The sequence below is a fragment of the Anarrhichthys ocellatus genome, unplaced genomic scaffold (assembly GCF_004355925.1).
Source record: "Anarrhichthys ocellatus isolate YVR2014 unplaced genomic scaffold, GSC_Weel_1.0 scaffold31, whole genome shotgun sequence".
Taxonomy (NCBI): Eukaryota; Metazoa; Chordata; class Actinopteri; order Perciformes; family Anarhichadidae; genus Anarrhichthys; species Anarrhichthys ocellatus.
In genome coordinates, this window is record NW_022280061.1 from 2,513,873 (window position 1) to 2,540,797 (window position 26,925).

General features: G+C 44.4%; 3 protein-coding genes across 10 annotated transcripts; 2 read left to right on the forward strand and 1 right to left on the reverse strand.

The window, feature by feature from the left end:
* Positions 1-451: 451 nt before the first annotated feature.
* Positions 452-8,613, forward strand: khsrp (KH-type splicing regulatory protein). Its single transcript, XM_031864884.1, has 18 exons — positions 452-712; positions 3,748-3,850; positions 3,930-3,983; positions 4,069-4,105; positions 4,212-4,270; positions 4,358-4,429; positions 4,531-4,588; positions 5,444-5,591; positions 5,787-5,885; positions 5,984-6,101; positions 6,454-6,561; positions 6,674-6,798; positions 6,891-7,187; positions 7,288-7,406; positions 7,511-7,599; positions 7,765-7,977; positions 8,170-8,366; positions 8,480-8,613. Exons 1-18 carry the CDS (start codon positions 623-625, stop codon positions 8,486-8,488), a joined length of 1,995 nt encoding a protein of 664 aa, XP_031720744.1. The 5' UTR covers positions 452-622; the 3' UTR covers positions 8,489-8,613.
* Positions 8,614-9,416: 803 nt separating this feature from the next.
* Positions 9,417-16,306, forward strand: dcaf15 (DDB1 and CUL4 associated factor 15). Of its 2 annotated transcripts, XM_031864839.1 has the most exons (13): positions 9,417-9,841; positions 10,471-10,568; positions 10,879-11,017; positions 11,183-11,289; positions 11,415-11,560; positions 11,658-11,819; positions 12,275-12,907; positions 13,005-13,096; positions 13,343-13,465; positions 13,875-13,957; positions 14,054-14,158; positions 14,263-14,378; positions 15,025-16,306. In XM_031864839.1, exons 1-13 carry the CDS (start codon positions 9,746-9,748, stop codon positions 15,078-15,080), a joined length of 1,956 nt encoding a protein of 651 aa, XP_031720699.1. In that variant the 5' UTR covers positions 9,417-9,745; the 3' UTR covers positions 15,081-16,306. The 2 variants fall into 2 exon arrangements, with proteins under 2 accessions (XP_031720699.1, XP_031720700.1); XM_031864840.1 differs by lacking the exon at positions 9,417-9,841 and having other exon boundaries at positions 9,876-10,764.
* rfx1b (regulatory factor X, 1b (influences HLA class II expression)) lies at positions 15,529-26,760 on the reverse strand. 7 transcript variants are annotated; one of them, XR_004213361.1, is made up of 19 exons: positions 26,641-26,760; positions 25,180-25,529; positions 23,106-23,203; positions 22,895-22,984; positions 21,692-21,765; positions 21,280-21,562; positions 21,003-21,184; positions 20,774-20,893; positions 20,483-20,604; positions 20,224-20,342; positions 19,976-20,079; positions 19,723-19,874; positions 19,417-19,514; positions 18,932-19,081; positions 18,608-18,819; positions 18,367-18,520; positions 18,233-18,278; positions 17,894-18,125; positions 15,529-15,587 (listed from the first exon to the last, which is right to left on the reverse strand). XR_004213361.1 is itself a non-coding variant. In XM_031864835.1 (17 exons), the coding sequence occupies exons 1-17, from the start codon at positions 25,556-25,558 to the stop codon at positions 17,953-17,955; spliced, it is 2,556 nt and encodes an 851-aa protein (XP_031720695.1). In that variant the 5' UTR covers positions 25,559-26,613; the 3' UTR covers positions 16,783-17,952. The 7 variants fall into 7 exon arrangements, 1 of the variants encoding a protein (XP_031720695.1); XR_004213363.1 differs by having other exon boundaries at positions 26,652-26,750; XR_004213362.1 differs by lacking the exon at positions 26,641-26,760 and adding an exon at positions 25,694-26,613.
* Between the last annotated feature and the right edge of the window lie 165 nt (positions 26,761-26,925).

Consider the following 26,925-nt stretch of genomic DNA (forward strand, 5'->3'; position numbering starts at 1 on the left):
GTAATTTCCAAATAATTTCCTAAAGTGTCAGACATATAAATAATTGTAGATTTGCATAAGGGACAAAAAGCTTATTTAAGTTAATCATGTTGACTTTGCTACCAATTTTCCTTACGGGGATGCATATAATGTGTTACTATTATTAAAAAAACACAATGCACTGACTCAGATGATGTATGATGTCTTTAATTCGTAGGACTGCAAGTTCGGTTTCTCAACCTCAGTTGTTAAAATAATATGATTCATTGTAAAATTGTGTCTAAATAATAAATGGCTTAATGCAAGTAGGCAATTAAGAACTGTAAATGTTTTTTAACAAACTACAGGCCTGTCCTCAACAGAGTCTGGTCTACATTTCTCCTGCAGCCCAGGGGGTGGCGGTGTTTTTGCTCTATAACGTTGGACGTCAACACCCAAAGAATGAGGAAGAAGAAGACGGGGGTTGAAAGAATCGTTGATTGGCTATTTTAAGCAAGGAAGTTTGCCGGCGTGGTAGGCAAAATCACGACACGCACGTTGGTGTCTCCGTGCGCTCTCGTTTAGCCTTCCCGCTTCTGCGCAGCTTGACCCGGCTAAAGCTACCCAGCCTGCCCCCTGTGTCTATTTGCCCCTTGTGAGCAGCATGTCTGATTACGGCGGTCTGCCGACTAACGGAGTCGGCGCTGGGATGAAAAACGACGCTTTTGCTGATGCAGTACAACGAGCCAGACAGGTAATCTATTGCTCTGCTACAAGAGAAGAAGACAGTCGGTGAGCTAACGTTGGTTAGCTGGTGGGAAACCGCAGCTAGCTTAATTACCCGTGACGTTAGCTGCTGGTAACTAGCACGCTAGCTAGCTAGCTAGCTAGCTAGCTAGTAGCTCAGCCATTCATTTGTCTTAACCTCTCGCCAGGTTGTGTAACGTTAGTCAGACGAAATGTTCGCGGGGTGGACTGAGCAGCGGCAGCAACGTAGGTTACGATTTCATGTATAAACGTTAGCTAACAAAATGAAACTACTCGTCGCCACCGGGATCATTTGTGTTAAGTTAAACGGACTAACGTTAGCTACTTAAGCTAAGTTAGCACGGTTAGTTATTATTGTTAACGGTAAGCTGGTCATGAAGTTTCAGCCTCGTCCATGTGTAAAACGCCATTTTAGAAGAATTGAACAATTAACAACGCTGTCATGGCACCATGATTGTTATGAAATAAGGTCAACTGACTGGCTCGTTATGTTGTATTGATAACGAGCATTAAGTGGACAAAAGGATGCTAGCTTAATAGGTTATTTGGTGACTGAAATTACGGGAACATTACTCAATGGCTCTTTCCTTCACGGTCAGGGTGTGAAGCTAACGTTACTTTACGGGTTTCTTTAGTTATCAATGTTAGAGCTACACGTAGTAATTACTCGCATTATTGATTAATCGTGAATTCATCGAGTTATTTACTCGATTAGTCGAGGGACATCGATAAACTCTATTTGCGATTAGCAGGCACATAATGTAGAACATTTTGAATTTCGCAAGCAAAATGCTCGATTGTCAAAATTACAATCTTATACTAGAAAATGCATTTCCTGCTGAAAATGCGTTGGAATGCTGAAATCTGAAATTAATTGCAAAAACATTGCTGAAAATAGATATCCAATTTAATAAAAAAAAAAAAAAGAAAATTGCAAAAAGCTTAATAATTCAAAAGGTTTAAAGATTACAACTATGAAAAGTCATATCACCCCTCTACTGAAAGAGCTCAACATTTTGATATTCGAATGGTTTCTGTGGCTTAAAATTTTTTATCAGTGGTGATATTTGTAGTAGTAGAAGTTGTAGTAGAAGTATTATTAGTAGCATTAGAATAAGTGCTAGTAGTAGCAGTAGTGATATTTGTAGTAGAAGTTGTAGTAATGGTAATGGCAGTAGAAGTAGTAGTAGTACTTGTAGCAGTTGTACTAATAGCCGTAGTAGTAATACTACTTGTAGTAGCATCAATAGCAGCAGCAGCAGTTGTAGTATAAGTAATAGCAGTGGTGGTAGTAATAATATTGATGGTAGCAGTAGTAGTAATACTATATTAGCAGCAGCAGTAGTAGTGTCGCAGTATTAGTCAGAGCATTACGTTTTTCCTAATTTTGAGCTTAACGTTTAAATACAGTTAATCCATGAGGCTTTTATTTTGAAAGAGTGGGGCTGGGTGGGGTAGAAAGGACAGGAGACAGAATCAGAATGTATGAAACACAGAGGTTATTAAATGAGTCTTCATCAAAAGCATTCCAGTTAGATTTCACTCTGTGGGGCTTTTATTTTGAAAGGGTGGGACTGGGTGGGGGAGAAGAGACATAATCATAATGTTTGACACACATAAACAGGTTATTAAATGACAGGCTTCATCACAAGCATTTCAGGTAGAGTTCACTCTCTGGGGCTTTTATTTTGGGGTGGGGGGGGGGGGGGGGGGGTGGAAAGTCCTCTTAAAATCTCTAAGACCTGAATGACTGTATGAGAGAGAGACAGAGAGAGAGCCTGCGTGTGTGTAACTGGTTGCCATGGTGATGAGGCACCTGGTGTTAGAGGCAGACTGATTAAGAAACATTACAGTAAACGGTGATTTTGAACAAAGCCCCTTTTAACAAAAAGCAGGAGTCCGAGTGCCAAAATATGGATACCATGAGAAAGATAAGACTCTGCCGAACGCGGTAATGTGTTTTTTATGTTTGTGGTGTTAAAAATGTGAGCTGCAGCAGAATAGACAAAACTGGTACCGTCTGCTTTCTTTGAGAAATGAGTGGTCAAATTTAACATGGAGTCTAATGGAGCAGTTGGTTGGAGTTCATGTCGCTCTGCGGCTCCTTGAGCCAAATGTGTAAATCTGTTGGATTCCACAGTCATTTGTCTACGACAAGGACAAGATTAGCTACTTTTACATCCGGAAATTATTCATGAAGAGTGAAGATTGTGGACTTAGTGGCAAAAGACAAATGTTTTTTTCACAAGAATCTCAAGCTGCTCTTCACTCTAGCGGTGACATCACGCACTCTAAGCTGCGCAATACACACCCATTATAAAGTCAGAAAAGGGCTGAAAAAACATAAAAGTTAAATTGCTACAGTTCAAAAAGTGTAAAAGATATCAAAAAGCTGAATTATGCTGCAATAGATCAGGATTTTCTCAACATTCGAAAGTTAAAATGGTGTCTGTAGCTCAAAGTATGAGGAAGTAGAAGGATTTGAAAGTTGAAAAGGTTTAAGAGGATTTAAAAATATTCTCCATAGACATCCCATTCAAAAAAAAAAAAAAAAAAAAAAAATTGCAAAAAGCTTAATAATTCAAAAAGTTTAAAGATTATAAATATGAAGAGATATAGCACCCATGAGCTGAAAGAGCTGAATATTTTGATGAACGGTTTCTGTAGCTTAAAAAATGAAGAAGAGTTTCAATTTTAGTTTTGCAAGTTCATGAAGTTCAGGCACTTGTGAGACACATTTAAAAACGAAAGGTCAAAATAGACTTTTAGTCCATAGTATAAGTCAAGCCCCAAAAAGGATGGATCCTACACTTCCCACAATGCATCTCAATACCATGTTAGACACTTCCTGCCTGTTAAATGTGTACGTCTTTCAAATGCCATACCTTCAACAAAGGCTGTCTGTCCTGATTTTGTAGTCTCCAGGCCCAGATCACAGCTAGTGCTTCTTCAAATAAGATGATCTTTATTCACAATTTCAGGGTGTATTGTAGACACTTAATCCAGTGCATGTCTTTCTAGATTGCAGCTAAAATCGGTGGAGACGGTGTTTCCTCAGTGAGCAACAACGGAGGAGCTGAGAACTATCCATTCTCGGCACAGAAAAGATCCCTGGAAGAAGCAGGTGAAAAATCAGCACTAACGGGCGGCTTGTCTGCATTTGTTAGTCTACATTGTAGATTCACTTTTTCTTCTGTTTTCAGATGAACCCGATGCCAAGAAGGTAGCATCACAGAGTGAAATTGATTCTGCATTGTGTACGTTAAATCACTAATCGATCCTATTACAAACACTTACTCGGTTCAGTTTCCAATTGCTTACCGCATTGTCTTTCTCTGACAGCTATTGGAGCTCAGCTGGCGGCCCTGTCCCAACAAAGGTATACAGATATTTGTTGTTTGTTGTACAGCAACACTTTAGGTGCTTGTGGATATGACTTGGATATAGCCTTCATATATCATTGCTTTTTCTTAACTTGTCTGCAGTGCCAGACCCTCAACAATGACGGAAGAGTTCAGAGTGCCTGATGGCATGGTCGGTCTCAGTAAGTACACGCACATCATTTTCCTTAACCATGGACATGATGGCTGTGTCACACGTGTTCAAACTAAAATATTTGCTGTTCTTAAAGTCATAGGCCGAGGAGGTGAACAGATTAACAAAATACAGCAGGATTCTGGCTGCAAGGTCCAGATTGCGCACGGTGAGATATGTGCAGACACCAGATTTACTAAATTGACAAATTAGGGTTTTTTTTTTTTCAGCTTCTCTTAGCTTGATAAATATTTTCATATTCATTCACAGACAGTGCTGGTCTTCCAGACAGAACTGTTTCTCTGACTGGGTCACCAGATGCCATAGGGTAAGTTGGTTTTCCCATTTAAGATAATGCATTTCTCACTTGACAATCTACTCAACTCACAAAGACAGTTTGGTGTTCGGGGAGTTTTTGATCACTGATGTCTTTTAGTAGCAGCTCTGCTCAAAGCTAGACAAATAACCATCTTAAACTTGACCAGATATTGATGGCTGGCCTAATCAGACTACACAATATGTTAGTAAAGTTTATTATCTTAAGAAATATATTATATAAGGTCTTATAACCATTTCCTGTTTGCTTGTACAATGGCCACCGTTGGCACTTTTGGGACTTTTCTTGGTCGAAGGAGTTTTGCCTCTAAGGCAGAACTTCCTTACAGGTGGTGTACAATTTGTCCCTTACAAAGATTGTCAAAATGAAACCCCGACTGGCCCTCACTCTAGTCTTAATCATCTCTGCCCTATAAATAACTGATTAGTTTAAGTCAATAGTGGTTACCAGCCTGAGTGGCTCCCATCAGAGCACAAAAGTGTCTTTAAACATGCTGGACAGAAAAAAAAAGTGGAGGCTGGCATCTCCCAGCCTCTCCCATTACCATTTCCGGCCGCAGCACGTATGAACTCGCTTCAGTTCTTTGGCTGTCTCAGGCTCTTTTTCTGCTTCCCTCCACATTGAAAACTCGGCAGCACATCCATGCTCACTAACACTTGTCCAGGACAGTAAGTGCGGCGTATGAGCAGCAAGACAGTCTGACCTTAATTTTCTTTTTATATATATATATATAGTCCTTTACATCCAACATAGAACGAGCCACGATACAATGAGTATATTTGATATATCGCCCACCCCTACTTCAGTTGTTTCATCACTCTTCTGTCATTTGATTTTTGCCTCCAGGAGAGCCAAGGCCCTTATAGATGACATAGTGTCACGGGGTCATGAGGCGCCTAATGGGCAGTCAGGTTCCATGCAGGAGATGATCATCCCCGCGGGCAAGGCCGGCCTTATTATCGGTAAAGGAGGAGAGACCATCAAACAGCTACAGGTGAGAATCACAGGGTACCTTACTATAACTCTATGATCACTTGAATCTATTGTACAAATTATAATATGGGGGGGAAGAAATCTGTGCGGATTAAGAGCACTGAAACAAGTAAATGGTGTAACATGCTCATGTTAGTATATATGGTATATTTGCCTCATGTGATTAATGTAACATTCATCTCCTGCAAAATCTTAGGAGCGGGCTGGAGTGAAAATGATTCTTATTCAAGATGGATCCCAGCCACCCAACATCGATAAACCCCTACGCATCATTGGAGACCCCTACAAAGTGCAGGTAGAGTACCTGCACAGTGGAGATGGTTTTGGCTTTGCGGGAGGTGTTTTATGCCCCTACTTCCCTTCCTAAACTTTGTTTCTTCTGTTGCTTTTTAGCAAGCAAAGGACATGGTGAACGAGATTCTCCGAGACAGGGATCATGCAGGCTTTGGAGACAGGAGTGAATACGGAGGAAGGATGGGAGGAGGTGGCGGCGGCATGGGAGGAGGAGGAGGAGGAGGAGGAGGAGGAGGGAGGGGGGGGGGAGGAGGTGGTGGCGGCATGGGAGGAGGAGGGATGGGAGGCGGCGGCAATGGCGGCGGCAATGATGGTGGTGACGGCGGCGGCGGCATTGATGTAAGTAATTGTTTATTTCAGAAGTTAGTGGTTATTTAGTTTTTTGTATTTAAAGGCTATTATTTATTTTATTTTTTTTCAACCTGATCACAACAGAGATCAAATTGCATACAATTAACTTAATTGAATGACTGTAGAATACTAATGTGTGGATGCATGTTTAGCATCATTTTGATTGATGGGTGAGACTCGACTGCTCTGAGCAGTTATCACAATTTTATTTGTAATTTTACAGATCGCTGTGCCCCGCCACTCTGTTGGAGTTGTAATTGGCCGAAGTGGGGAGATGATCAAGAAGATCCAGAGCGACGCTGGAGTGAAGATACAGTTTAAACCAGGTGAGGAGGATTTGCCGGCACCCCATTTCATTATGTCTAAGTGGTGTTTATGCATGGGTGGAGAAAAATATTATCTAATAAATCAAAACACCTGATTTGTCGTCCCTTACAGATGATGGTACAGGTCCTGAAAAAATAGCCCATATTATGGGTCCACCGGACCAGTGTCAGCATGCTGCATCAATCATCACTGACCTGCTACAGAGCATCCGTGCACGAGAGGAGGGCGGGCAAGGGGTAGGTGTTTAAATAGTTTAAGTGTTGATCTTGATTTACTGTGCTTTGCTGTGGAGCAGTCAAACAAAACGTACGGCCTGTTTCTTCGACAGGGCCCCCAGGGTCCTGGTGGAGGGATGTCACCTGGTGGGCGTGGACGAGGTAGAGGCCAGGGATGGGGAGGTCCTCCGGGAGGAGAGATGACCTTCTCCATTCCTGCCCACAAATGTGGGCTTGTCATTGGCAGAGGAGGAGAGAATGTCAAGTCCATCAACCAACAGACCGGTGCATTTGTGGAGATATCTCGTCAGCCGCCACCAAACGGTGACCCTAACTTCAAAATGTTCATCATCCGAGGGTCCCCACAACAAATTGATCACGCAAAGCAGCTCATAGAGGAGAAGATTGAGGTACGTCCAAGTGACTCAAGGAGCAGAGAAGGAATACATTGTTCTGCTGTCAAAAGAGAACATCCTCTTATATGAGTAGTTTAAATGTTTCTCTTTCCAGGCTCCATTGTGTCCAGTGGGTGGTGGTCCTGGTCCAGGAGGTCCAGGGGGCCCAGGTGGTCCAATTGGTCCCTATAATCCAAATCCTTATAATCCAGGGCCTCCTGGTGGTGCTTCCCAGTAAGTAAAACCCACAAACACTTAAATTAATTTTATTTATTTTAATTTGAGGGAGACTGATGGATAAGCATTTTGTGTTTAAACGGTCCTGTTCTTCTCTGCAGTGGAGGCTCGCCTGGTGGCCCCCAGTACTGTCCACAGGGCTGGGGAGGTAACTACCAGCAGTGGCAAGCCCCAGGTCCACATGACCCCAGTGAGTCCCTTCAATTCTTCCCCAAATATTGTTTCTGTACTTGCTTCAAATGTTCACTTTTTTTTTTTTTTTTTTTGGTTTTTTTAAAGGCACTTTGTTAATTGTTTGGGGTATATAAATTTAATTTCATTACTTAATTTATACCGTTCCCACCCCCCTCGTTAGGTAAGGCGGCAGCAGCAGCAGACCCGAACGCAGCATGGGCGGCATACTATGCTCAATATTATGGTCAACAGCCAGGAGGCGCCATGGCAGGCCAGAATCCTGGAGCCCCTGCAGCACCAGCACCAGGGGACCAGGGCCAAGCACCACAGGCCTCTGGGGGCCAGCCAGACTACACTAAAGCTTGGGAGGAGTATTATAAGAAGATGGGCATGGGTAAGTGGGATCCAAGACAGTTTTTTTTTATTTTGTTAGTGTGAGCTTTAAACTACAGGGTTCTGTCTGGGAGAAGGGAGTGTTGCTTCTATTAATTCAATCAGTCACCCTGATGTCCGTAGTTAACTGAAATGAAACTAGCACGTGACTGTGTGCATCCAGTATAAGTGTTTGTTTGTTTTTGTTTTTCAGCCCAGCCAGCTGGGGGGGCTGGAGCGGCTCCAAGTGCTGCAGCAGCCGCCACTGCAGCAGCAGCAGCAGGCGGAGGTGCAGCTGGAGGCCAGCAGGATTACAGTGCTGCCTGGGCTGAGTACTACAGACAGCAGGCTGCCTACTATGGACAGCCAGGACAGCCTGGACAGGCAGCTCCTCCACAGCAGGGACAACAGGTAGCACATCAATGACCAGTGCCTGAAATTAACCTTGTGGCTGCCGAGCTCTAGTAAGCAAATGTTCCCATTTCTTTACAAACTGATAACATTTTGACTCTGTCTCATTTCAGGCCCAGTAAATGACCGGCGTGGCCCATTGGAAGGTTGTGATGGCTCTCTGGACTTGTTTGTTTTTTCTATCAAGAGGTTTCATTTTTGGCTTCAACAAGACAAGACCACGGTTTACTCATCCACCAAGACATTTTCTATTCAAACCTTCTTTGTTTTTTAAAGTCAAAACTGAAGAAAAAGGGAACACGATAGCCCATGCATTGAACAAAGCACTAAACAACTACTTGGGTTAATATTCGGTTTGCCCCTTCACGTCACCCACACCGTGTAATACTTTTGCTCATTTAAAAAAAAAAAAAAAAAATGTGAAATAAGCATCTTTGTTTGCAAGCTAGCACAACAGCATATCAACATTGACTCACATTTAAGTGTTTTTCCCCTTCGATTTCCTGAGGGTAAAAAGTTGTTTAGCAGTATTTTGAATATACTCCGAAGTTATGTTTGTAAGAAAAAAAGCAACATTTTTGGTCTTTTTCTGTCTCCTTTTTCTTTCTTGTTCTTGGTACTTTTTTAACCTCATTTTTTTTTAAGCATTCCCAGTGTATCAGTTGCAGGAGTATTTTTTTTTTTTTTTTTTTTTTTCCTGCTATTATGATTTCTGATTTTAATTTTATTCATTGTAATTATTTTCCTTAAGAGGGCTGTGTGTGTCTGTATACAGTGTATGCTACTGAACAGAAAAATGTGTGAAATGTATGAGTTGGCTGTAAAAAGGCACAAACTGTCCTGCAGAATGTAGGTTGGTGTGTGTGCATGTATGTGTTTGTGTGCTTGACTGCCCTCAATTTGATTTCTCTCTATTGTTTTTTGTTTTGTTCCAATAGCTTCCGTTACCGTATGCTGATTTTTTTTTTTCTTTTTTTTTCTTTTTTTTTTTTTTCTTTTTAGATGTTATTTTTTACTGCTTGTTTTTAAATACTTAAAATAAAACATTGAAATTAACTTCTTTTTTTTTTGTTTTTTTTGGCTTGTGTTCATGACTAACATGGTGTTTGGAAGTTAGATGTTCCATATTTTATACGTATTGCTCGAGTCGTTTTAGATTAAACGCGATATCTGGCTGGTGTATTGTATTGTATTCTCGTGCTGAAAGACACACACACACACACACACACACACCCCTCTGGACCATTTCGTGGACGCCACTTCTGTAGTTCCCTTCCTTCTGATGGACGTATCCACCGGCGAGTGACGGCGGTCTCGTGCATCCCGGGGACCAATCGCGACGATCCTGACTGCATTGAGGGACAACCGTACAGTGGGAGATGGCGCCCAGCTCGAAATCAGAAAAGGACGATGGCAAGCAGAAGGCTCAAAGAAAACACAAAGACCATGTCGTGAAGCTTCTCATGCGTGGGAAGGTAGGCGAGAATCCACAAAACGTGTGACGTTAAACACGAATGGAGTGGTTCGTAAATAATGCAACACCGCCCCGGTGAAAGCCTTGGTTTCTGGGGCTAGCTGCTAACTAGCGCGGAAGCTAGCATGCAACGCTAATTGCAGGCAGCTGGCTAATTGGCCAATGCTACAAAGTATGAAAACCTCGAGTCTCCCATGCATTCTAGCTCCGTCTCTCTTTATTTGCCTCTCCTGGTGTAGTTTACCAACATGTTCGTAGACCTTTCGATGTAAACCAACGTTGGCGTGCTAGCTAAGTTAAAGCTCCACCAGAGTTAGCTTCAGCAGTGCTGCACAGCTCGTAAATACAACCTCAGGTACACCGTTCATCACGTAACGTTAACCATGTTACGTTACAGACAACTGCTGTACTGTATGTGGGCTCGAGCCTCTTGGAATACTTCAGGTTAGGTGTTTTACTGTGCAGGGCCTCGAAAGAAACTGTCCCTTGTTTGTTTTCTTGTATCTACAACCATTCAGTAATACTGCAACTTCCATATCTTCTACACACATTGATATGCTTCATGTTACACTGTGTAGGTGATACTTGTTGGGTCTATTCTTTAACCCACTCTCTTTGCCTGTTCTGCAGCTGTCGGGACAGTTTTCTCAGCGTCTGTTCAGGAAGCTGCCGCCTCGAGTTTGTGTCCCATTAAAGAACATTGTCAGCGAGGAGTTCCTGAGAGCAGGGTCAGTGTGTGTGTGTGTGTGTGTTTGATGCACTGTCTGAATGTCTGAATATGATCCTGCTATCCCAAGTGTAACATCTGTAAACCTCATTGTGAGGAGCTCATTAGGATCATTTAACAGAATGAGTATAGCTGAATATTATCACATTGATTAAGAAACTGTGACGTCATGGTCGATACCTGGGCTGCATAATGAGGTAAATATCTGTGCCAACACTAATCTGACGTATGCATCCCTACCACCTTTAGGATTAATATTTTTTTAAGCTGAGGCGCGTATGACAGTGGTGTGTCACTTTCTTTGGTTCCAGACATGTCTTTCTTGGCTTCACCAAATGCGGCCGCTACATTCTGTCCTACACCAGCGACTGTGGAGAAGATGATGATTTCTCTTTTTATACCTACCATCTGTATTGGTGGGAGTTCAACCTGCACAGTAGACTCAAACAGGTAAAGGAAAGGACTTGTGCTCATTAACGCCACAATGTATTCTATCCAAAAGATTGTCATACAGACAGAGAAGTGCTGTTAAGATGTAATACTATGTTATAACTGGATAACTTGGATACGTATCGTTATCTTGTTCTTTGTCTGATGTCTGCTTCGTCTCTTTAGGTCCATCACGTGCGTCTGTTTGCAGGCGAGGAAATCTACAGCGACCTGTACCTGACTGTGTGTGAGTGGCCAAATGACCACTCCAAAATTGTCATCTTTGGCTTCAAGTAAGGAATAATTAACACACAAATCAACCGCCTTGTGGGGCTAAATCAGTCTGAGCTAGAATTGTGTTATTGCAGTGTGTAGGTAATGAGTAATTTATATGTGCACGTGTGGTTCTACCTGCCAGCACACGCAGTTCAAGCTCCGTTCTGATGAACTTAATGATGAGTGATGAAAACAACAGAGACATCTACATCACTGTCGCCTCCATGCCTCCTCCTAAACCTTGCACTTACTGCTGCCCTGTTCCTTCAGCCACCACCATACGCACAGGTAAACACAGACAGACACGTAGATGGACTACTTTACTGTTCTCACTCTTACTCTCTCGCTCTCTCTCGTGTCTGACTTACTCCTTTTCTCTCCCCAGGAAGTGGGGAGTGTCTGGAGCATGGCTATGTACTCAACAGCAGGTACCAGGTGGTGTACCCGTTCCCCACTTTCCAGCCAGCGTTCCAGCTGAAGAAGGACCAGGTCATCCTGTTGAACACCAGCTACTCTCTGGTGGCCTGCGGCATCTCACTCTGCCCAGGTAACACACACACACATTTAGCAGTTTTCAGCGCATTACCCGTACCTAAAAGCAGCCCATGCATTTAAAATCTTCATATGTTAGACGTTGTTTGCAGATTGGATGCACACTTACAGTTACTGCGAGGAACGTAATACTGATGCCTCTTTATGACCTACATAAGTAAATTACACCTTTTCTTAAGGGACTCTGATGCTTGGAAAGCACCACGTTTGTTCACGTGGACCGCTAAAATGAACACAAAATGAAAGTTCCTTGTAGGAGCTTTAATGGGTCTAATCTCTGTTGTGTACAAAATGCAAACTTGGCTCCACAGTGTCACTCTGATAAAGATAAAATGACCAATTGTTGTACCTGAAACTCATTTTCTTTCTGATTTATCCACGCCTGTAAGATACTTCATTGTCTGATATTCTGTAGCCAGATTTCAGCATATGTTTGTGTCTCTCTTGCAGGTAAGCAGGGTCAGTCATCGCAGATCCTTTACACAAAGAGAGCAGCTCTGTCGAGTCAAGCCTCCACACCTTCCTCCCCATCCGTGGCTTCTTCTTCCCCATTACCTCAGGGACCCCCCGAAAGCCAACTGCCACCTAGCAAACCTGCTTCAATTCCCTCATCTCCAAGCCAATCACAAGCAGCAGTGCGAGCCCGGGAGTTTGCAGCTGATCTCTTCAGGCGGGCACAGGGAGGAGGAGGAGGAGGAGGAGGGGGGGGGGAAGAAAAGGAAGGCCAGGCAGAAAGGAGACCAGTTGATGGTGGTGAAAAAGAGGCAGAGCAGACACCAGGAGACAAAGGGATAAATGTAGAGAGGAGGGGAGAGGAGGAGGAGGATTGTCGAGAGAGGAGGGATGAGGAGAGACGGACTAGTTTACCACAAGCGGCAACGTCAGGTGGAAGCCACAGTTTGCCACAGTGCTCTGAACAAGTGATGTCTCCTGCCTCCTGCTCCTCATGCCCTTCATCCCCTCCGACCCCATCCTCATCCCAGGAGGTCGGCCCCAGCGAGCCCGGATATGTCAACTATTCACGTCTGCACTATCGCCTTCAACAGCCGGGGGCAACAGAGCAGAATGCCGGCGGTGAAGGAGGTGAGGGGAGGACACACACAGAAGGAAGGTAGAAATAACCCTCCAGTCTGCAGCTGCTGAACGGCGTTCTTATTCTTCTCTGTTTCTGTGTCTCCAGGTTATGAGGACGATAAAGTTCAGCTGCCTTTCACAGTCACTGACCTTAAAGGCCGGAACCTGCAGCTGGTCACTGGGCCACACAATGGACAGGTGCGTGTTAGCGTCGGTAAACAACAACTTTCTATTTAAAGATAGTGGAGTAATGTCCACTATCACTACTCTCTCTCTCTGTCTGTCTGTCTCTTTCTCTCTGTGTGTGTGTGTGTGTGTGTGTGTGTGTGTGTGTGGGGGTAGTGATTCATTTAACATGTGTAAATAGTGAAGGGTTTTGTGTTAAATGTTAATGTTAAACCTTTAAAACGTTTGCGTACGTTTGAACCTGTGTTACTCTTGCAGAGTGTGTGCGTGGAGCAGCTGACTCTAGACTTTGAGTATCTTATCAATGAGGTGATCAGGAGCGACGCTGCCTGGGCCCCTCAGTTCTGCTCCTTCAGCGACTATGATGTTGTGATATTAGAGGTCAGTACACACACTATATCTAAAAACAATATTCAAACAATACACAGTTTTCCCTAAATACAGATGGGATTGCAAGTTCAAAGTCTTAGACCTGCAGTCTTTGGGTTCACAGTATTTTACAGAGCTATACACTAAATATTAACCCTTGATTGAACCGATGCATTACTTCCAGGTGCCGGTAAAAATGGGAAAATATACATTTTAATGTGTGTTGCAGTACAAACACTAAAAGCAATTTCCCCAAAGTTGTTGTGATTCTTGCGTTGAAATGATTATTAACACAACGGCATCCCTATTTACTACCTGGTTTCCCGTAGAGATATTTTAAGCTCTCGCGTTTCTGAGCTAAATAAACTAGGAATGTAGAACCGTCTGCATTTGACCTGGACCTGTGTACGATGTGTATCAGGTGTGTCCTGAAACCAACACTGTGATGATCAACATTGGTCTGCTGTTACTGGCCTTCTCCAACTTGGATGAGGAGCACTGCAGGTACTTGTCCTAAATAAACCCGAATCCTTCTCCAGCTGTGCATCCGACACATTTCTCTCTCCCCGCTAATCTGCTTGTCATTGCTTTTGTTCCCAGGCCCAACACGTATCACTCCAACCTGCAGGTCAGCTGGGACCTTAACACAGGTGTGTGTTGCACCGTGGGTGTAGGGGACCTTACAGAGGTCAAAGGTCAGACCAGGTGAGGAGCAACTGCCACCCCCTCACACACACCTTCTGTCTCTTTCTTGCTTGGCTCTCTTTATTTCTATTGTGTTAAACGTGTCCGTCTGTATCTCCGGTCAGTGGGAGTGTGTGGAGCTCTTACAGGAAGTCCTGTGTGAACACAGTGATGAAGTGGTTGGTTCCCGAGAGCAGCTCCCGTTACATCAATCGCATGACCAACGAAGCCCTCCACAAAGGTCAGTTGTATACACATCTGAGCACACATTCAGTGTCCTGATATCTAAACAAAAAATAAATCGCACACTTGGGCTGCATTCACACAAAATTAGACGTTACGGAGAGAACTCCGGTCTTCCCGTTCATTTGATTTGAATACGGGGAGTTTAGTCTGTGGCAATGGGGAACGGCAGGGCTGCCTGTGGCAAAAAGTTGAACCCCAATACACTTCTGGGGGAAAAGCAACCCCGATGTCATGCTGTGGCGGCCAATCACGTTACCAGCGACCCAGAGCTGTATAGCCCTGCCATGACGGAGCACAAAGACGTTGCTCGTAGCCGTTCGTACACTCCCTCACCGCTGCACAATCCCGCGAAACGTCTGATTTGTTGTGAATGCAGACTGGCTTACAATTACTAGCATGTTTTGCTGCACTTGTACTAACTTGGTGTTAGTTGAAGTTTCACAAATTTGAGGGGGGTATGATGCGTGTGTGGACCGGAGCAGGTAAATGAATCACTGAGTTGGATGTGCTCGGATGTTATGTTGCCTGTTTTTAAGACAACGGTTCCAGCCACTGTTGGACGTTTTTACAGTCTTGTTTTTTGATGTGTGTGTGTAGATAAGTGTGACTTTTAATTCACTCGCTCGTCTTCTCAACTGTAGGCTCGTCCCTGCAAGTGTTGGCCGATAGTGACCGATGCACCTGGATTGTATTGTGAAGAAAGAAGAAGTGTCAAAGCAACAGACACCGAAGCAAACACACGGATACACGTGGACACGGCCTCGTCGTCGGCACAGAGCTCCACCTTAATCTGAGCACACGGTCAGCAACTGAGCTTTGGCAACATGAAGCTCCAACACGTGTCAAAATGAAACCAAACAAGGAACGCTAGAGATGCTCTAAAGATGAAGTCTTTGGGTGGTCTGTGTTTAATTTTACTTTTAGTTTTTGTATGTGTGTTCTGCATTATTGCAACCACCAAAACGAAGCGCTGGACTGAACGAATATCTTTTTTTTTTTTTTAACTTTAGTTTTTTTTATAAAGCCGTACTGTTATTGTAGTGCGAGTGTTTCTTTTGTGTGTATCTGTAACTGAACATATGCAATATCTGCACCTGTGTGATGATCACCAAGAGGATTTCATCCAGAGTGTGTGTGTGTGTGTGTGTGTGTGTGTGTGTGTGTGTGTGTGTGTGTGTGTGTGTGTGTGTGTGTGTGTGTGTGTAACATTTGACAGATTCTGCTGCTTCTGAACAAGTTGTTTTCTTGCCTGTTCTGGACCCGTTCAGTCTAGCTGTGTTGGTTCAAGACTACAGTATTTAAAATGAGAGAAACTGAATCCAGTACCGGTCACTTGACTCTTTCCGATCTTTTTTTAAACCTACGTCATGGAGGTGGAGGGATGTTGGGGTGGGGGGGGGGGTTACATGCTGTATGTTTTCTGGCATGGAAGTACGACGAGGTTCTATTGGGATATTTTGTGAAAATAAAACATTCAAAGTTTCTTTGTGAGTCTGTTGATGACGATGTGAACGTTGCATCATGGGGCTTGAATCCCTCTGTACTGGCTTGCAGGTCTAGTTTTTACTTAATTTCTCAGGAATTACTGGATTGTTTGATCTCAAGTCACTCAAATATAAGGAAAACTAATCTGTTCTTTTCTTGAACTAGTTACAACTGATCGTGATAATAGTGCAAATGTTCTGGAGGAGTTTTCTAAAGTTTGTAAAGAATAACCCTAATGACCTCATCAAGGAACTCCCACCTGTACTTAAGGTTGGAGTGATTCGAATTTGGCGATCATGGGTCATTGTGACCTCACACAACATGGTTTTTGACCCTAACTCAAGAATTCACACCTTAATTATGACAATTTCACACATGTCTAATAGGATCAAATGTTGAAGCGAAGACATTTTGGACAGATGGATGTTAACTGCGACATGAGTGGCGGAGGAATACAACCGCGAGGCTGTGATTCTATCAACAGGAGGCCCGTGTTAGAAGTGGACATTTAAGAGGCAGCGACAGTTGAAGAAAAGATGCTTTTAAGCTGCATTACGTCTGAATATAGTAATTTTGTAGCTTGACCCACACTAAGGATATCTCAGTCTCTATTGCTTCTGTTTTTACCATTATTATTATTAAAATCTATCTCTCGTGAGTTTCCCAACATTATGGAAGTGCAATTCTAAGTATCTGGAGTGCGTTGGAGGCCCCAAAATATTGTAGGTGATGTGGTTGAGCGGTTCAATGAATAACAGAAATATGGCACAAGTTTTGAGAGCAATCGCATCCTTTTAGTTAACAGTGAGAATAAAGCTACAAACGTCGATCACACATTTAAGTACAAAGGTCTTCTGAATCACGTCAAGAGGATTTAGAAACGGTTCAGCAGCACAAATCAGTCACAATCTTTATAATGGGGACATGGCAGGCAGCAGTTTTTATTTTGTAGTCTGCCCACATGTTGATCCACTATCACAACAAAAACATAGTTCAGTCATCTGGATGGTGCACAATGTATTTCTTAAGGCAATAATGGTTAAACAACATACAAATAGTTTGAATATCTGACAATGTTCACAAAAGGTACATAATATAGGTTATCTACAAAATGTTCTTGGGTGGGATTAGCTTTGGTGTGTGTGGTGGTCCAGCAGTCTGTCTGTCGTGTGCGTGTGTTTGTAAAATAGAGATAACAAATGGATGATGAGTAGATAAAAGGTTGGAAAAAAAGTTGGATTGAAAACAGCAAACTGGGCAGAATCATCACGACGACGCTGGACTGTCAACGTTTCATTGTGTTTTTTTTCACAGCTAAATATTCATGACAAGACTACTTCACAGGACCTTCATTTATTAATCCACCAATACAGAATATATAGAATACAAGCTTTTTTTTCTGTCTAGGAATCTCTCAAAGGCACAGGGTATCTGTCAATCGGCCATATTAATTAGAAATGACATGAAGTAAAATATGGCATCCGCACATAGCTGTCAATCAACATCCAAGTCCCAACAAAATTCATAATGCAGTATCATTCCAGATGCTACTCTGAGATTTAAAAAAGAAATGTATATTTCAGCCAGTTCTGTTCACTAAAGTCCAGCTTCCCTGCATAGTCACTGCTTTAAAGGCAAGGTAGGAGATATTTATGAGTTTAAGAGTACAACGAAGAACACTTCTCATCTTTCCACAGCAATCAGGTCAGTGGTTAAGGCGGGGCAGGAGGGAACCAAGACTATGTACAATATAGTTGAGGCTGGACAGGAGTGGCTACAGGCAACTAGCCACTGAAAATAGGGAAGGCACGGGGAACGAGGGAAGGATCGTAACATATCAGGTGAAGGCAAACAGAAAAAGAACGGCAGCAGCACAAAAGTACAAAAAGGCTCTTCCACATGTTCACATGATTGCAGACACACCGGACGACAACACGCTCGACACCAAACATCAGCTGTTTGCAAAACCTGAAGTGTACACAGGATGTCAGAATGGGATGGCACGATGTTAAACTTAAAGCAAAGGTGTGTGTGTGTGTGTGTGTGTGTGTGAGTGTGAGAGAGATAATTCTACAAATGAGTAGCTACGGCTGTGTGCCGTCGGTCAGAGTGTGCAGGTTGAAACTCGTCCTGGGCAACTTGGCAGGCGGCTCCATCGGGTCCTTCTCGTCATCCATCGCACTCAGAGAGCTGGACTGCAGCACGAGATCGCCGCCCTCGTCCTCGCTCTCCTCTTCCTCATCGTCCTCTTCTTCTTCTGATGGAAAAAGGGGGCATTGACGTGGCATTAAGTGACCCGATAACAGGCTGACGGCAAAACTTGAAACCGATCATATTTTGTGAGGAGTATCGCGGTGACGTTACCTTTCTCCAGGTCACGAGAGATTCGGCTCTTGACCGCGCTGGCAAACTGCAACACAGATTAAGAATTGGACATTTATAAACATGTATCATCAAGTGCAGACAGATACTATGTGACTGTATGTGCAGACACGTACTTCTCCCATGACCGCAATGGGTGTCACTCCTTTAGCCTGGGCCACCCTGTGTTCTATCAAGTAGTACATGTACTCGTCATACAGCAAGCGGATCAGGTGAAAGGAGCCAAAGCTGGCAGCACTGCGCAGAGTCAGGTCCCGGATTACCATAGAGCTGGTCAGAAAGCACAGAAGACAATTATCTTCCACATAAAACCAAATGTTTTTATATACTGTACACAGTTTTTCTTTGTCCTCTCACCTATAGAAGGACCAGTTGAGCAGGAAGACCTTGGCAGCCTTTGGCAGGGCAACGGAGTTGTGCTCGTAGGGCTTCAGGGCCTCAGAGACAACACCGTCCAGCCAGGTAGCCCACTGCTCAAGAGAGTTCTGCTGCTGCAGAGTCATTTTAAAGTCCTGCTCCAGCCGCTGTACCACTTGGTCCTCACACTGACACACCCAGGATGCCTGCTCCTGAGGGAGGGGGGGGGGAGACACGGGGTGGACACGGGTCATGTTTCTGCTCTATTTCACTCAGAACACTAGTGTAGAGTCATAGATAGGAGGGTGAGATAGTAGTACACACCTGTACGTTAGTGAAATCAACCCGGTTGAGGTCTGAGAGCATCTGGTTGATCTGGGCTGTGTTCTGCAGGACAGCGCGGGCTGCCTGGGCCAGGTGGTTCAGGCTGGTATAGCGCCGCAGCGTCTGGGAGAAGGAGCCCACACACACCACCTGAAGGACAGAGGGAGGAGGAGGAGGAATAAGGAGATGGCTCATTTCAAGAGGCAGCCACAATAAGTTCACACTCTGGGCTGATGTGCATCCATTCACGAGACGACAGCACTGAAAACGTGTAGAATGCACCCCAAGACACACCGAGGATACACTGAGATCAATACAGTAATAAAACTTGAGACATTTAAGATATATTGCCTTGCCAGATGTGAACTGTCTGAACTGGATCTAGACAACATCTGGATAGATCTGAAACGCTGTTAACATCTGACCTAGAAAATGGTTGCAGAGCTCTGTCTTAATAGCGAATCAGTGCAGAAGCCCACAAATACCTTAATGCGAACCATCTCTTCTGGGATGTTCATCATGGCGCCTGTCAACCAATTCTCCAGACTCTTGGCAAAGTTGCGAATGGCCTGAGTTAAGGCACCTGAGGGAGGGATGGCGTTGATGTAGAGAGGATGGAGAGAGAGAGAGAGAGAGAGAGAGAGAGAGAGAGAGAGAGAGAGAGTTTATATTTAAACACAGAGGAACTTGCCCCCAGATTAAGTCCCCTTTGCTGTAAATCAGTCAATTAGTCTCGATTGCCTCACTCCACAGTTTTGTATACACGCCCCTTACGGGCCTTACAGACTTACTTGGGATGGGTCTCAGTACGTCAGAGATGAGGATCTCCACCAGAGTCTGGTAGAGCAGGTTGTCGCACTCTTTCGTCCAGCGCAGCACCGGCTCATACTTACACAGCACCACCAGGCACGTTTTGGGCAGACGCTTCTCCGACTCATTGTGCCTGGAGGGGGAGAGAACACCACATTCATACTAGTTACAGCAGTGGATGAGATGTATGTGCTAGTGTTTCCTTCATTGGCTGAGTGTGTTAATGACTCTTACAGGTTGAGTGATTCTGTGTCACTGCTCTGGCTGAACCTCCAGAAGGATTTCCACAGTGTCTCCACGAGGGTGAACTGAAGGTTGACCATCACGTCCAGAATGGCCTGCGGGGATCACACACACAATACCAGGAGGTGTCTAAACCATTACCAAACCAGTAGCTACATCAAGGCTATGACTTGTGGGAGTGGAGAAAGAAGAAAGCTGAGGTCAGTGTGCGTGTCCCGTCTTTGTCCATGACTGCCTACCTCACAGTGCTCTCTGTAGAGAGTCTGAAAGGCCTTGAGGTGTTCTAAAAGGATCCCATCAGGCAGGGTTCCATCTTGCAGATCAATGTCCACAAAGTCTGGCAGAGGCCTCGATGGCTCTGCACAAGAGACAGCAGTTGTTCATGGCTTGTACAGCGGAGTACCAAAAGTACAGAGGACACAAATCAAAAGTATTCTTTTCTTTTAAATAAAATGAGAAAAATGGTGAACATTTTTGCAGAGTGTAGGTGTTGCTCACCAAGAAACTGCTGATACTGTTGCACCTGCGCCGAAATATCACAAAGTGCCCCCGCCTGCAGCTGACCCATCCCACCTGATGTCCCATTGGTGATCCCCTGTGCCTTATGAAGTGGCTTTATCCTATTGGACAGAATACCCATCAATCAGGGGGACAGTGAGAAAGAGTCACAGGGAAGCACTTGGAGCTGCAATACCATCGTAAGCTAAACGACTGATACGTCTTCTTTGAATGGATCATCTACCACAAAGGGTTGATAAGGGACACCGGTGCGCGGCCTCGTGTGGATACCTGTTTTTCTGTGAGAAAGGCTGCTGCCTCATCGCCATGTGCTGCTGTTCATCCATCAGCCTGAGCAGTGGGGAACCAGATTTGATCCTCAGACCATAGTAGTGGTACTTCGAGTTCCCTCTGAAACACACACACAATGAGTTATGCCCTGAGATACTCGTCGAGCAAAATATATGTGTGTGTGTGTGTGTGTGTGTGTGTGTGTGTGTGTGTGTGTGTATATATATACCTGGTCCCTAATCTCCGCGTACGTAGCCCCATGAAGACAGACCTGATGAGTTTGCCGAAGGATGCAGCGTTAACAGGTTCTAGTTTCTGCTCCTGGCAGTGCAGCAGGTAGTGGTAGTAGAGGGTGCAGCGAGGTAAACTCACCCCCTCTGCCCCCTCATAGTTATCACACAGCCACTGCACCTAGGGAAGACGGACCGTGCCACAATTTTAATTTATGAACTTTCATGTCTCAGATCGTAACCAGTACATTGTTCCCTTTGAACTGGAGCACTCACAGTAGCGGGTGGGGCGCGAGAGTTGGGGCTGGAGAAAGTCTGCCCTCCTCCACCTGCCGCCCCTCCTCCTAACATGTAACCTCCCTGAATGACGTAGCCCCCTCCACCTGCAGCAGCTCCCCCGCAATTGGCTCCCGCTGTTGCCACAGAGACCGGCTGCGAGGTCACAGAGCCGGTGATGTCTGACTCGGTGGTGGGCGTGGTCTCGTAGTAGGAGGAGGAGGAGGTGGGAGGGGTCTGGGAGTAGAGGGGCGAGTCGGAGAAAGGGTAGTTGCTCGATCGACTGGACAGGAAAAGACGTGTAGGCGCACGCACAAACATACAAAAGTGTGACTGGGAAAGTAACAAGGTGTGTGTGATCGATCGTGCGTGTGAGTCAACATGCACACAGAGCAGGTTCCTCTCTACTCACATGGAGGACGTAGTAAAAGTCACGTCTCCTCCTCCGTCCACATACTGCACCTGGCCAGAGTACACATGCTCCTCCTGGACAAGAATCAAACAGGACACTTAATGCAGAATTCCTTCATTTTTAGCCACTTTAGGGCAGCAGAACAAGCTGTTAACGCAATATTAACATATTATTACCTTATAAAGTTATGGCAAACAGTTGCCTATTACACACCTAGGAGCAAGTCCAATATGCACTCTCCTTATAGCTCTGTTCTTGCTCTCTATCAACTCTTGTGAGAAAATCTGTCTCTTTAGCTGTTCCCCAGCGAGTCACTAGCTCTGTCTGCGTGTCATTATGTAGAGGGCAGATAGTGTATCGTGGCTTTTTAAAAGCTTTTTGGCAGAGAACAGCTGCCTGCTGCTGCTGGAAACATCATGGATCAGTGGGATGAGAGTGAAGTTATAAAAAACAAACAATAAGCTGATGGTAAAACGCTACACAAAAAGTCAAGTGAACTGCAGCTTTGGGGTTTAATTCAAATAAAAAGACATGCACTGTTAGTATAAAATCATAAATTGGAGCAGATTTTGACTTATTCTTTGCTAGACATCCAACTTAACACAAATAGCAATGAGCGGAGAGTGAAAGAAATAATAATAAATCAACTATATTTCTTCTAATACTCAGCATATTGTTTGCCTGAAGGAAGAGCGCTTTGCTCCATAACTGAGTCAAGAGGGTTTTTGTTCAGAGGAGGGATCGAACAGGCACAATGTCTGAAACTTGTTAGACAGCTTACTGACATTACTGACATTTATAAATGGAAGACCACCGTCTCACAACCATCCTGAAAAATAATTTAAATCGCCCTGAAATCATTATAAACCGTCAAAAATTCGAAACGTTATCCTTTTGCTTTGTTCGTGTCATCCGTAGAGGTTACTTGTATAAAATGACACAAGCTCATTCGCTCACTCTGCAGAGTTCAGTTTCCAGGTACACCACAGGCCGTAGTGATGGAGGTGAAAAGACATGCAAAGCAGGCAAAGCGTTTTGTCAGAATGGCCACATGGCTTTCTCTCCTACATTGCTCTCGTTCTATCTGCCTGTAGCAGAGAGCAGATCAACGCTAAAAGATGCACAATCAAATTACCTTTAATCTAACGTATTTATTGTATATTTTCTCACATGATACGAGACATGTCTTGTCTGTCTGTTTACCTCCTGGCTAATGTGCACAGACTGTAGCTTGTTGATGTGGCCAAACTGAGTCCTCTTGGCTGCCTGCGGCACCGCTTGCAACACTGACCTCTGCAGGTGAGTAAAGCCACAGCGTCAGATGGAACTATGGCCCCCCGACCATCTGCTGTGACATGCTCCTGCGTGGTCAAACGGTAAACTATTGGTGTTTGTGTATATGTCTGCATCTTACCTGTTGGGTGGGCTGCACTGGTTGGACCGCCTGAGTGGGAACACCGGGGGCAGGTGGGCTGGAGTCTGACAGGCTGTCGTTGGAGTGAACAGAGCCCTCTAGGGAGGCCAGAGGGAGAGAGCTTTCATCAGACGATTGAACAAATCGACAGAAAAGCCACCAATACCACAAGTTCAGTACTCACGACACACTGCTTCCAAATCGTAATAACAGTCACCGCAGAACATCGTACAACAAAAGGTTTTTTTTTTTCTTCCACTGAGGACAGACTGACAGTGGGGAGGAGGAAAGAGTGCGTATGTCCAACTCTGCTTTCATCCTTATATCTTGCATGCAGAAGGGCAGCCTTGGACAGCTAATCTCCCCAGATGGAGAGAGGAATCACTCCATCTTGTAAACATGCAGATCAGATGAGAGAGGGAAATGAGAGATACACGAGGGATGATGGGGTAGAGGGAGAGACGGAGGATGGAGGGTGGTAGGGGGAGAGGGTGGTATTCACTTCCTTGTAGCCTTCAGGTGAGAAAAAACAATCTACTTAAAACTGTTTTGCACCGTCCTGCTCTCACTGTGCTGCTCTTGTGAATCACTTTTTATTTAAACTACTTTAGCTGCAATGAATACGTCATATGTTATACTTAGAGGCTACAGTGTTTCCCTCAGGCTTCTGCCTAAACATCCAATTGGTCACTTCTGTCTGGTGGCAACTTTTATACCTCAAACTTTAAGTAAATAAAAGTGTATAAATAGAACAAAAAGCACAATAGCTAAAGTACACCTCTTTAATTTTGCATGATTACTACGTGAGCTGCATAACTGTACTGAGAAGAGCCCAGCTCTTTGTACTGCAGCCCGTAGATATGAGGGAGGTTTCAATAAGCAGTTATTCAGCAATCTTACTCCTTCATGAGCCTTCGACGTACCTCAGGCCTTCGAGTGTCACTCTGGGTGAAAGTGCAAAGTGTTACTTGATACCAGCAGGGGGGAAAGATCTACGAATAGACGGCCCTAAAATAAACATGCAGGCAGACACCAGGGTCAGCTCTCATATCCAGCAGTCAACACCATATCTTAAAAGTACCAACTCATTTGGTTTTTTAAATTTAAAATATAATTTTGAAAAAGCAACGGTCTGTAAACGGTCCAAAGCCTCGTGAGCATGCATTACATGAATTACCATAGATACTCGCTTATCTTATCTTTTGTTCAACTGCAGGGTTGCACACTTAAGGCCATGTTGATTAAATATGTCTTGTACCACATACTCTCTGTTAATAGCAAAAGCAGCAGAGTCGAAGTTAAGTCAGGTTCTGTCCATCAGTCATCCACGTTCCTCACAATGAATGCACCACCCACCCAACCAGACTGAGACCTCTGCTCAAACTATTATAAAGAAGGAAAGCAACTGGGTAGAGCTAGGAAACCTGTAATCTACATGAAACATTCTTACTTAAGTTAACTAATTATTACGTAGAATTTTGATCATTGATTTGTGGTGCTAGCTATTCGTGAAGTAAAATATAACTTGATTAATCGTTTAGTATATAATATGTAATGAAAACAGTGAAGATGACCATTCCAACGTCCTAGAACCTAAAGTGACATCATCCAATGACCAACAGTCCAAAAACAGCTAAAGATAATCAATTTACATGGATGTAAAACAGAGGAAAGCCTGAACCAGCAAATATTTGAGCTTTTCCTTTGATAAATGACTTAAATATTCATTTCATTATCAAAGTTGTTGACAATAAATTTTCTGTGGATTAACTAATGCACCAATTGTTTAAGCACTGTTTGATCCAACGTTAAAGAGATGGAGGCCCTGGTCACTTTAAAGATGATTAGCCAAAGATTCATACACACCTCCCCTCTGCACTGTTTGATAATTGGAATCAATCACAATGTGCCAGACAAACTGCCAGTCTCCAACCAGGACCCAGCCTGTTGCTTCTCCCTTCAGATACACTGACGCCTGCTCAGACTGTACTCCATATCCTGCCCCCCCTGCTGCTAGAAACACCTGTATGATGTGTGCATGCAGGTATGTGTCCCCTCCATCATAGTCTCTCACCTGTAACGGTTACTATGATGTACTGGGGCGAGTTGCTCTGCCCGTTACTCTTCTGGTCCGCAGCATGCTGTATTTCTGGGTTCACGTAGTGCTGCGTGGGCGTGGTCAGAACCTTCTGGCCCTGGCCGGTGGGCGGGGCCTGAGAACAAAGTGCGTCCTGTCCAGTTTTCGAGGCAGCGGTTCCAGAGGTCGGCGGGATCTCGGAGGACAGGAAGTGAGCCGTCGTCTTCGCGGACGAGGTCGTGGTGGCGGGAGGCGTTGCCATGGTTACTGCGTCGGCCTGCTGAGGCTGATGGTCCTCGGAGTATCCAGAAGTTGCCATGGCAACCGATGCTTCGAAGGCACGAGTTCTGCGGATAACACGAGAGACGGCCCTCATTAATGAGAGTGCTACCAAACATACATGTTATCGTACCCCTCTGTGGTGTGGCTACACGGACCTTGAATGTGTGCGCACGTGTGTGTGTGTGTGTGTGTGTGTGTGTGTGTGTGTGTGCACACGTGGAACACGAACCAGTGGAGGACGTGGGGCTGTTTGTTGTAAACCATCAGTAGCCTAGAGCGTTTCCTGTTTGGTCATGTATGAAAACCTGAACACCATAAATAAAGCAATGACATATATATTCAAAACAAGGTTCATTGACGTGACCAGAGTGTTTCAGGTGAAACAAATCAACTCAATGACACACTCAAAATACATGACAGTATTCGACCATGGACAGTAGCAGATATTATCGTCTGGAAATGAACTCATATTAATCTTTGGACCCACTGTCAGTCACAGCTTTAGTCCATCCCACTGGAAGATAAGCCACTCCTGCGTAAACCAACACGGCAAACAAGACGACCAGACGATCATCCGGCACACCGTGTGCAGTGACTCAATGTCACACCAAAAACTTTTTCAAAGTCACAAAAAGATTATGAAGTACACTATACACTCATAGCTCAGCATTTAGAACTCGTAAACGAATGACTTCCGGGAGCAGTTTATTCCTAATCGATCTCAGGGTTTCTGACGAGCTTGAAGAGTGAGTTGAGGAGACGAGAGTGATCGCTCAGCGAGGAGCTCCGTGGAGTTGCGACATTACCGAGAGCTACAGCTAGTTCCTCGTGTCGGATCGGTAACACATCTATAGCCGTGACACCAGACACGTCTCTTTATCATTTCATCATGATCGAAACTGTAACAACAACAACAACAAAAAACTGAACAATCTTAACAAATGAGCCAGAAAAGTACGAGCGGCACTACAACACACACCCGCCATCTTGTGCTCTTATCAAATATCTGACATCGCCATAACAACAGTGTGCGATTGAAAAGAAGCGAGCAACCACTTTCATCACTCACGCGCTCGATCACTACCACCGTAACGACGACGGTTACAAACAGGCACGAGACCACATACGTCATGAGAAAAAATGAAATAATAATTATGAGATATATCACTTTTTCACCTCTAGTTTACCCCAATATTATCCTTTTAAGTCGTTGAAGTTTTTTCCCTTAGATTTAGGTTGTTGTTGTTGACTCCCGTTGCTTGGTTCTTGTCGCCAGGACTACGGTGACTATGGCGCCTTGCCTTCACCGGGGCAACTGTTGCTATCCTCTCGTCATCGCCCCGCCCTGCACTAAATGCTGATTGGCTGACTTGCGAGGTGGCCGCAGCGTCAGTAAAATACCGTGCCGGTCATTGGTGGACAGCACCCGTCTGTCACTTTCACCAGAGCCGGACGTCAAAT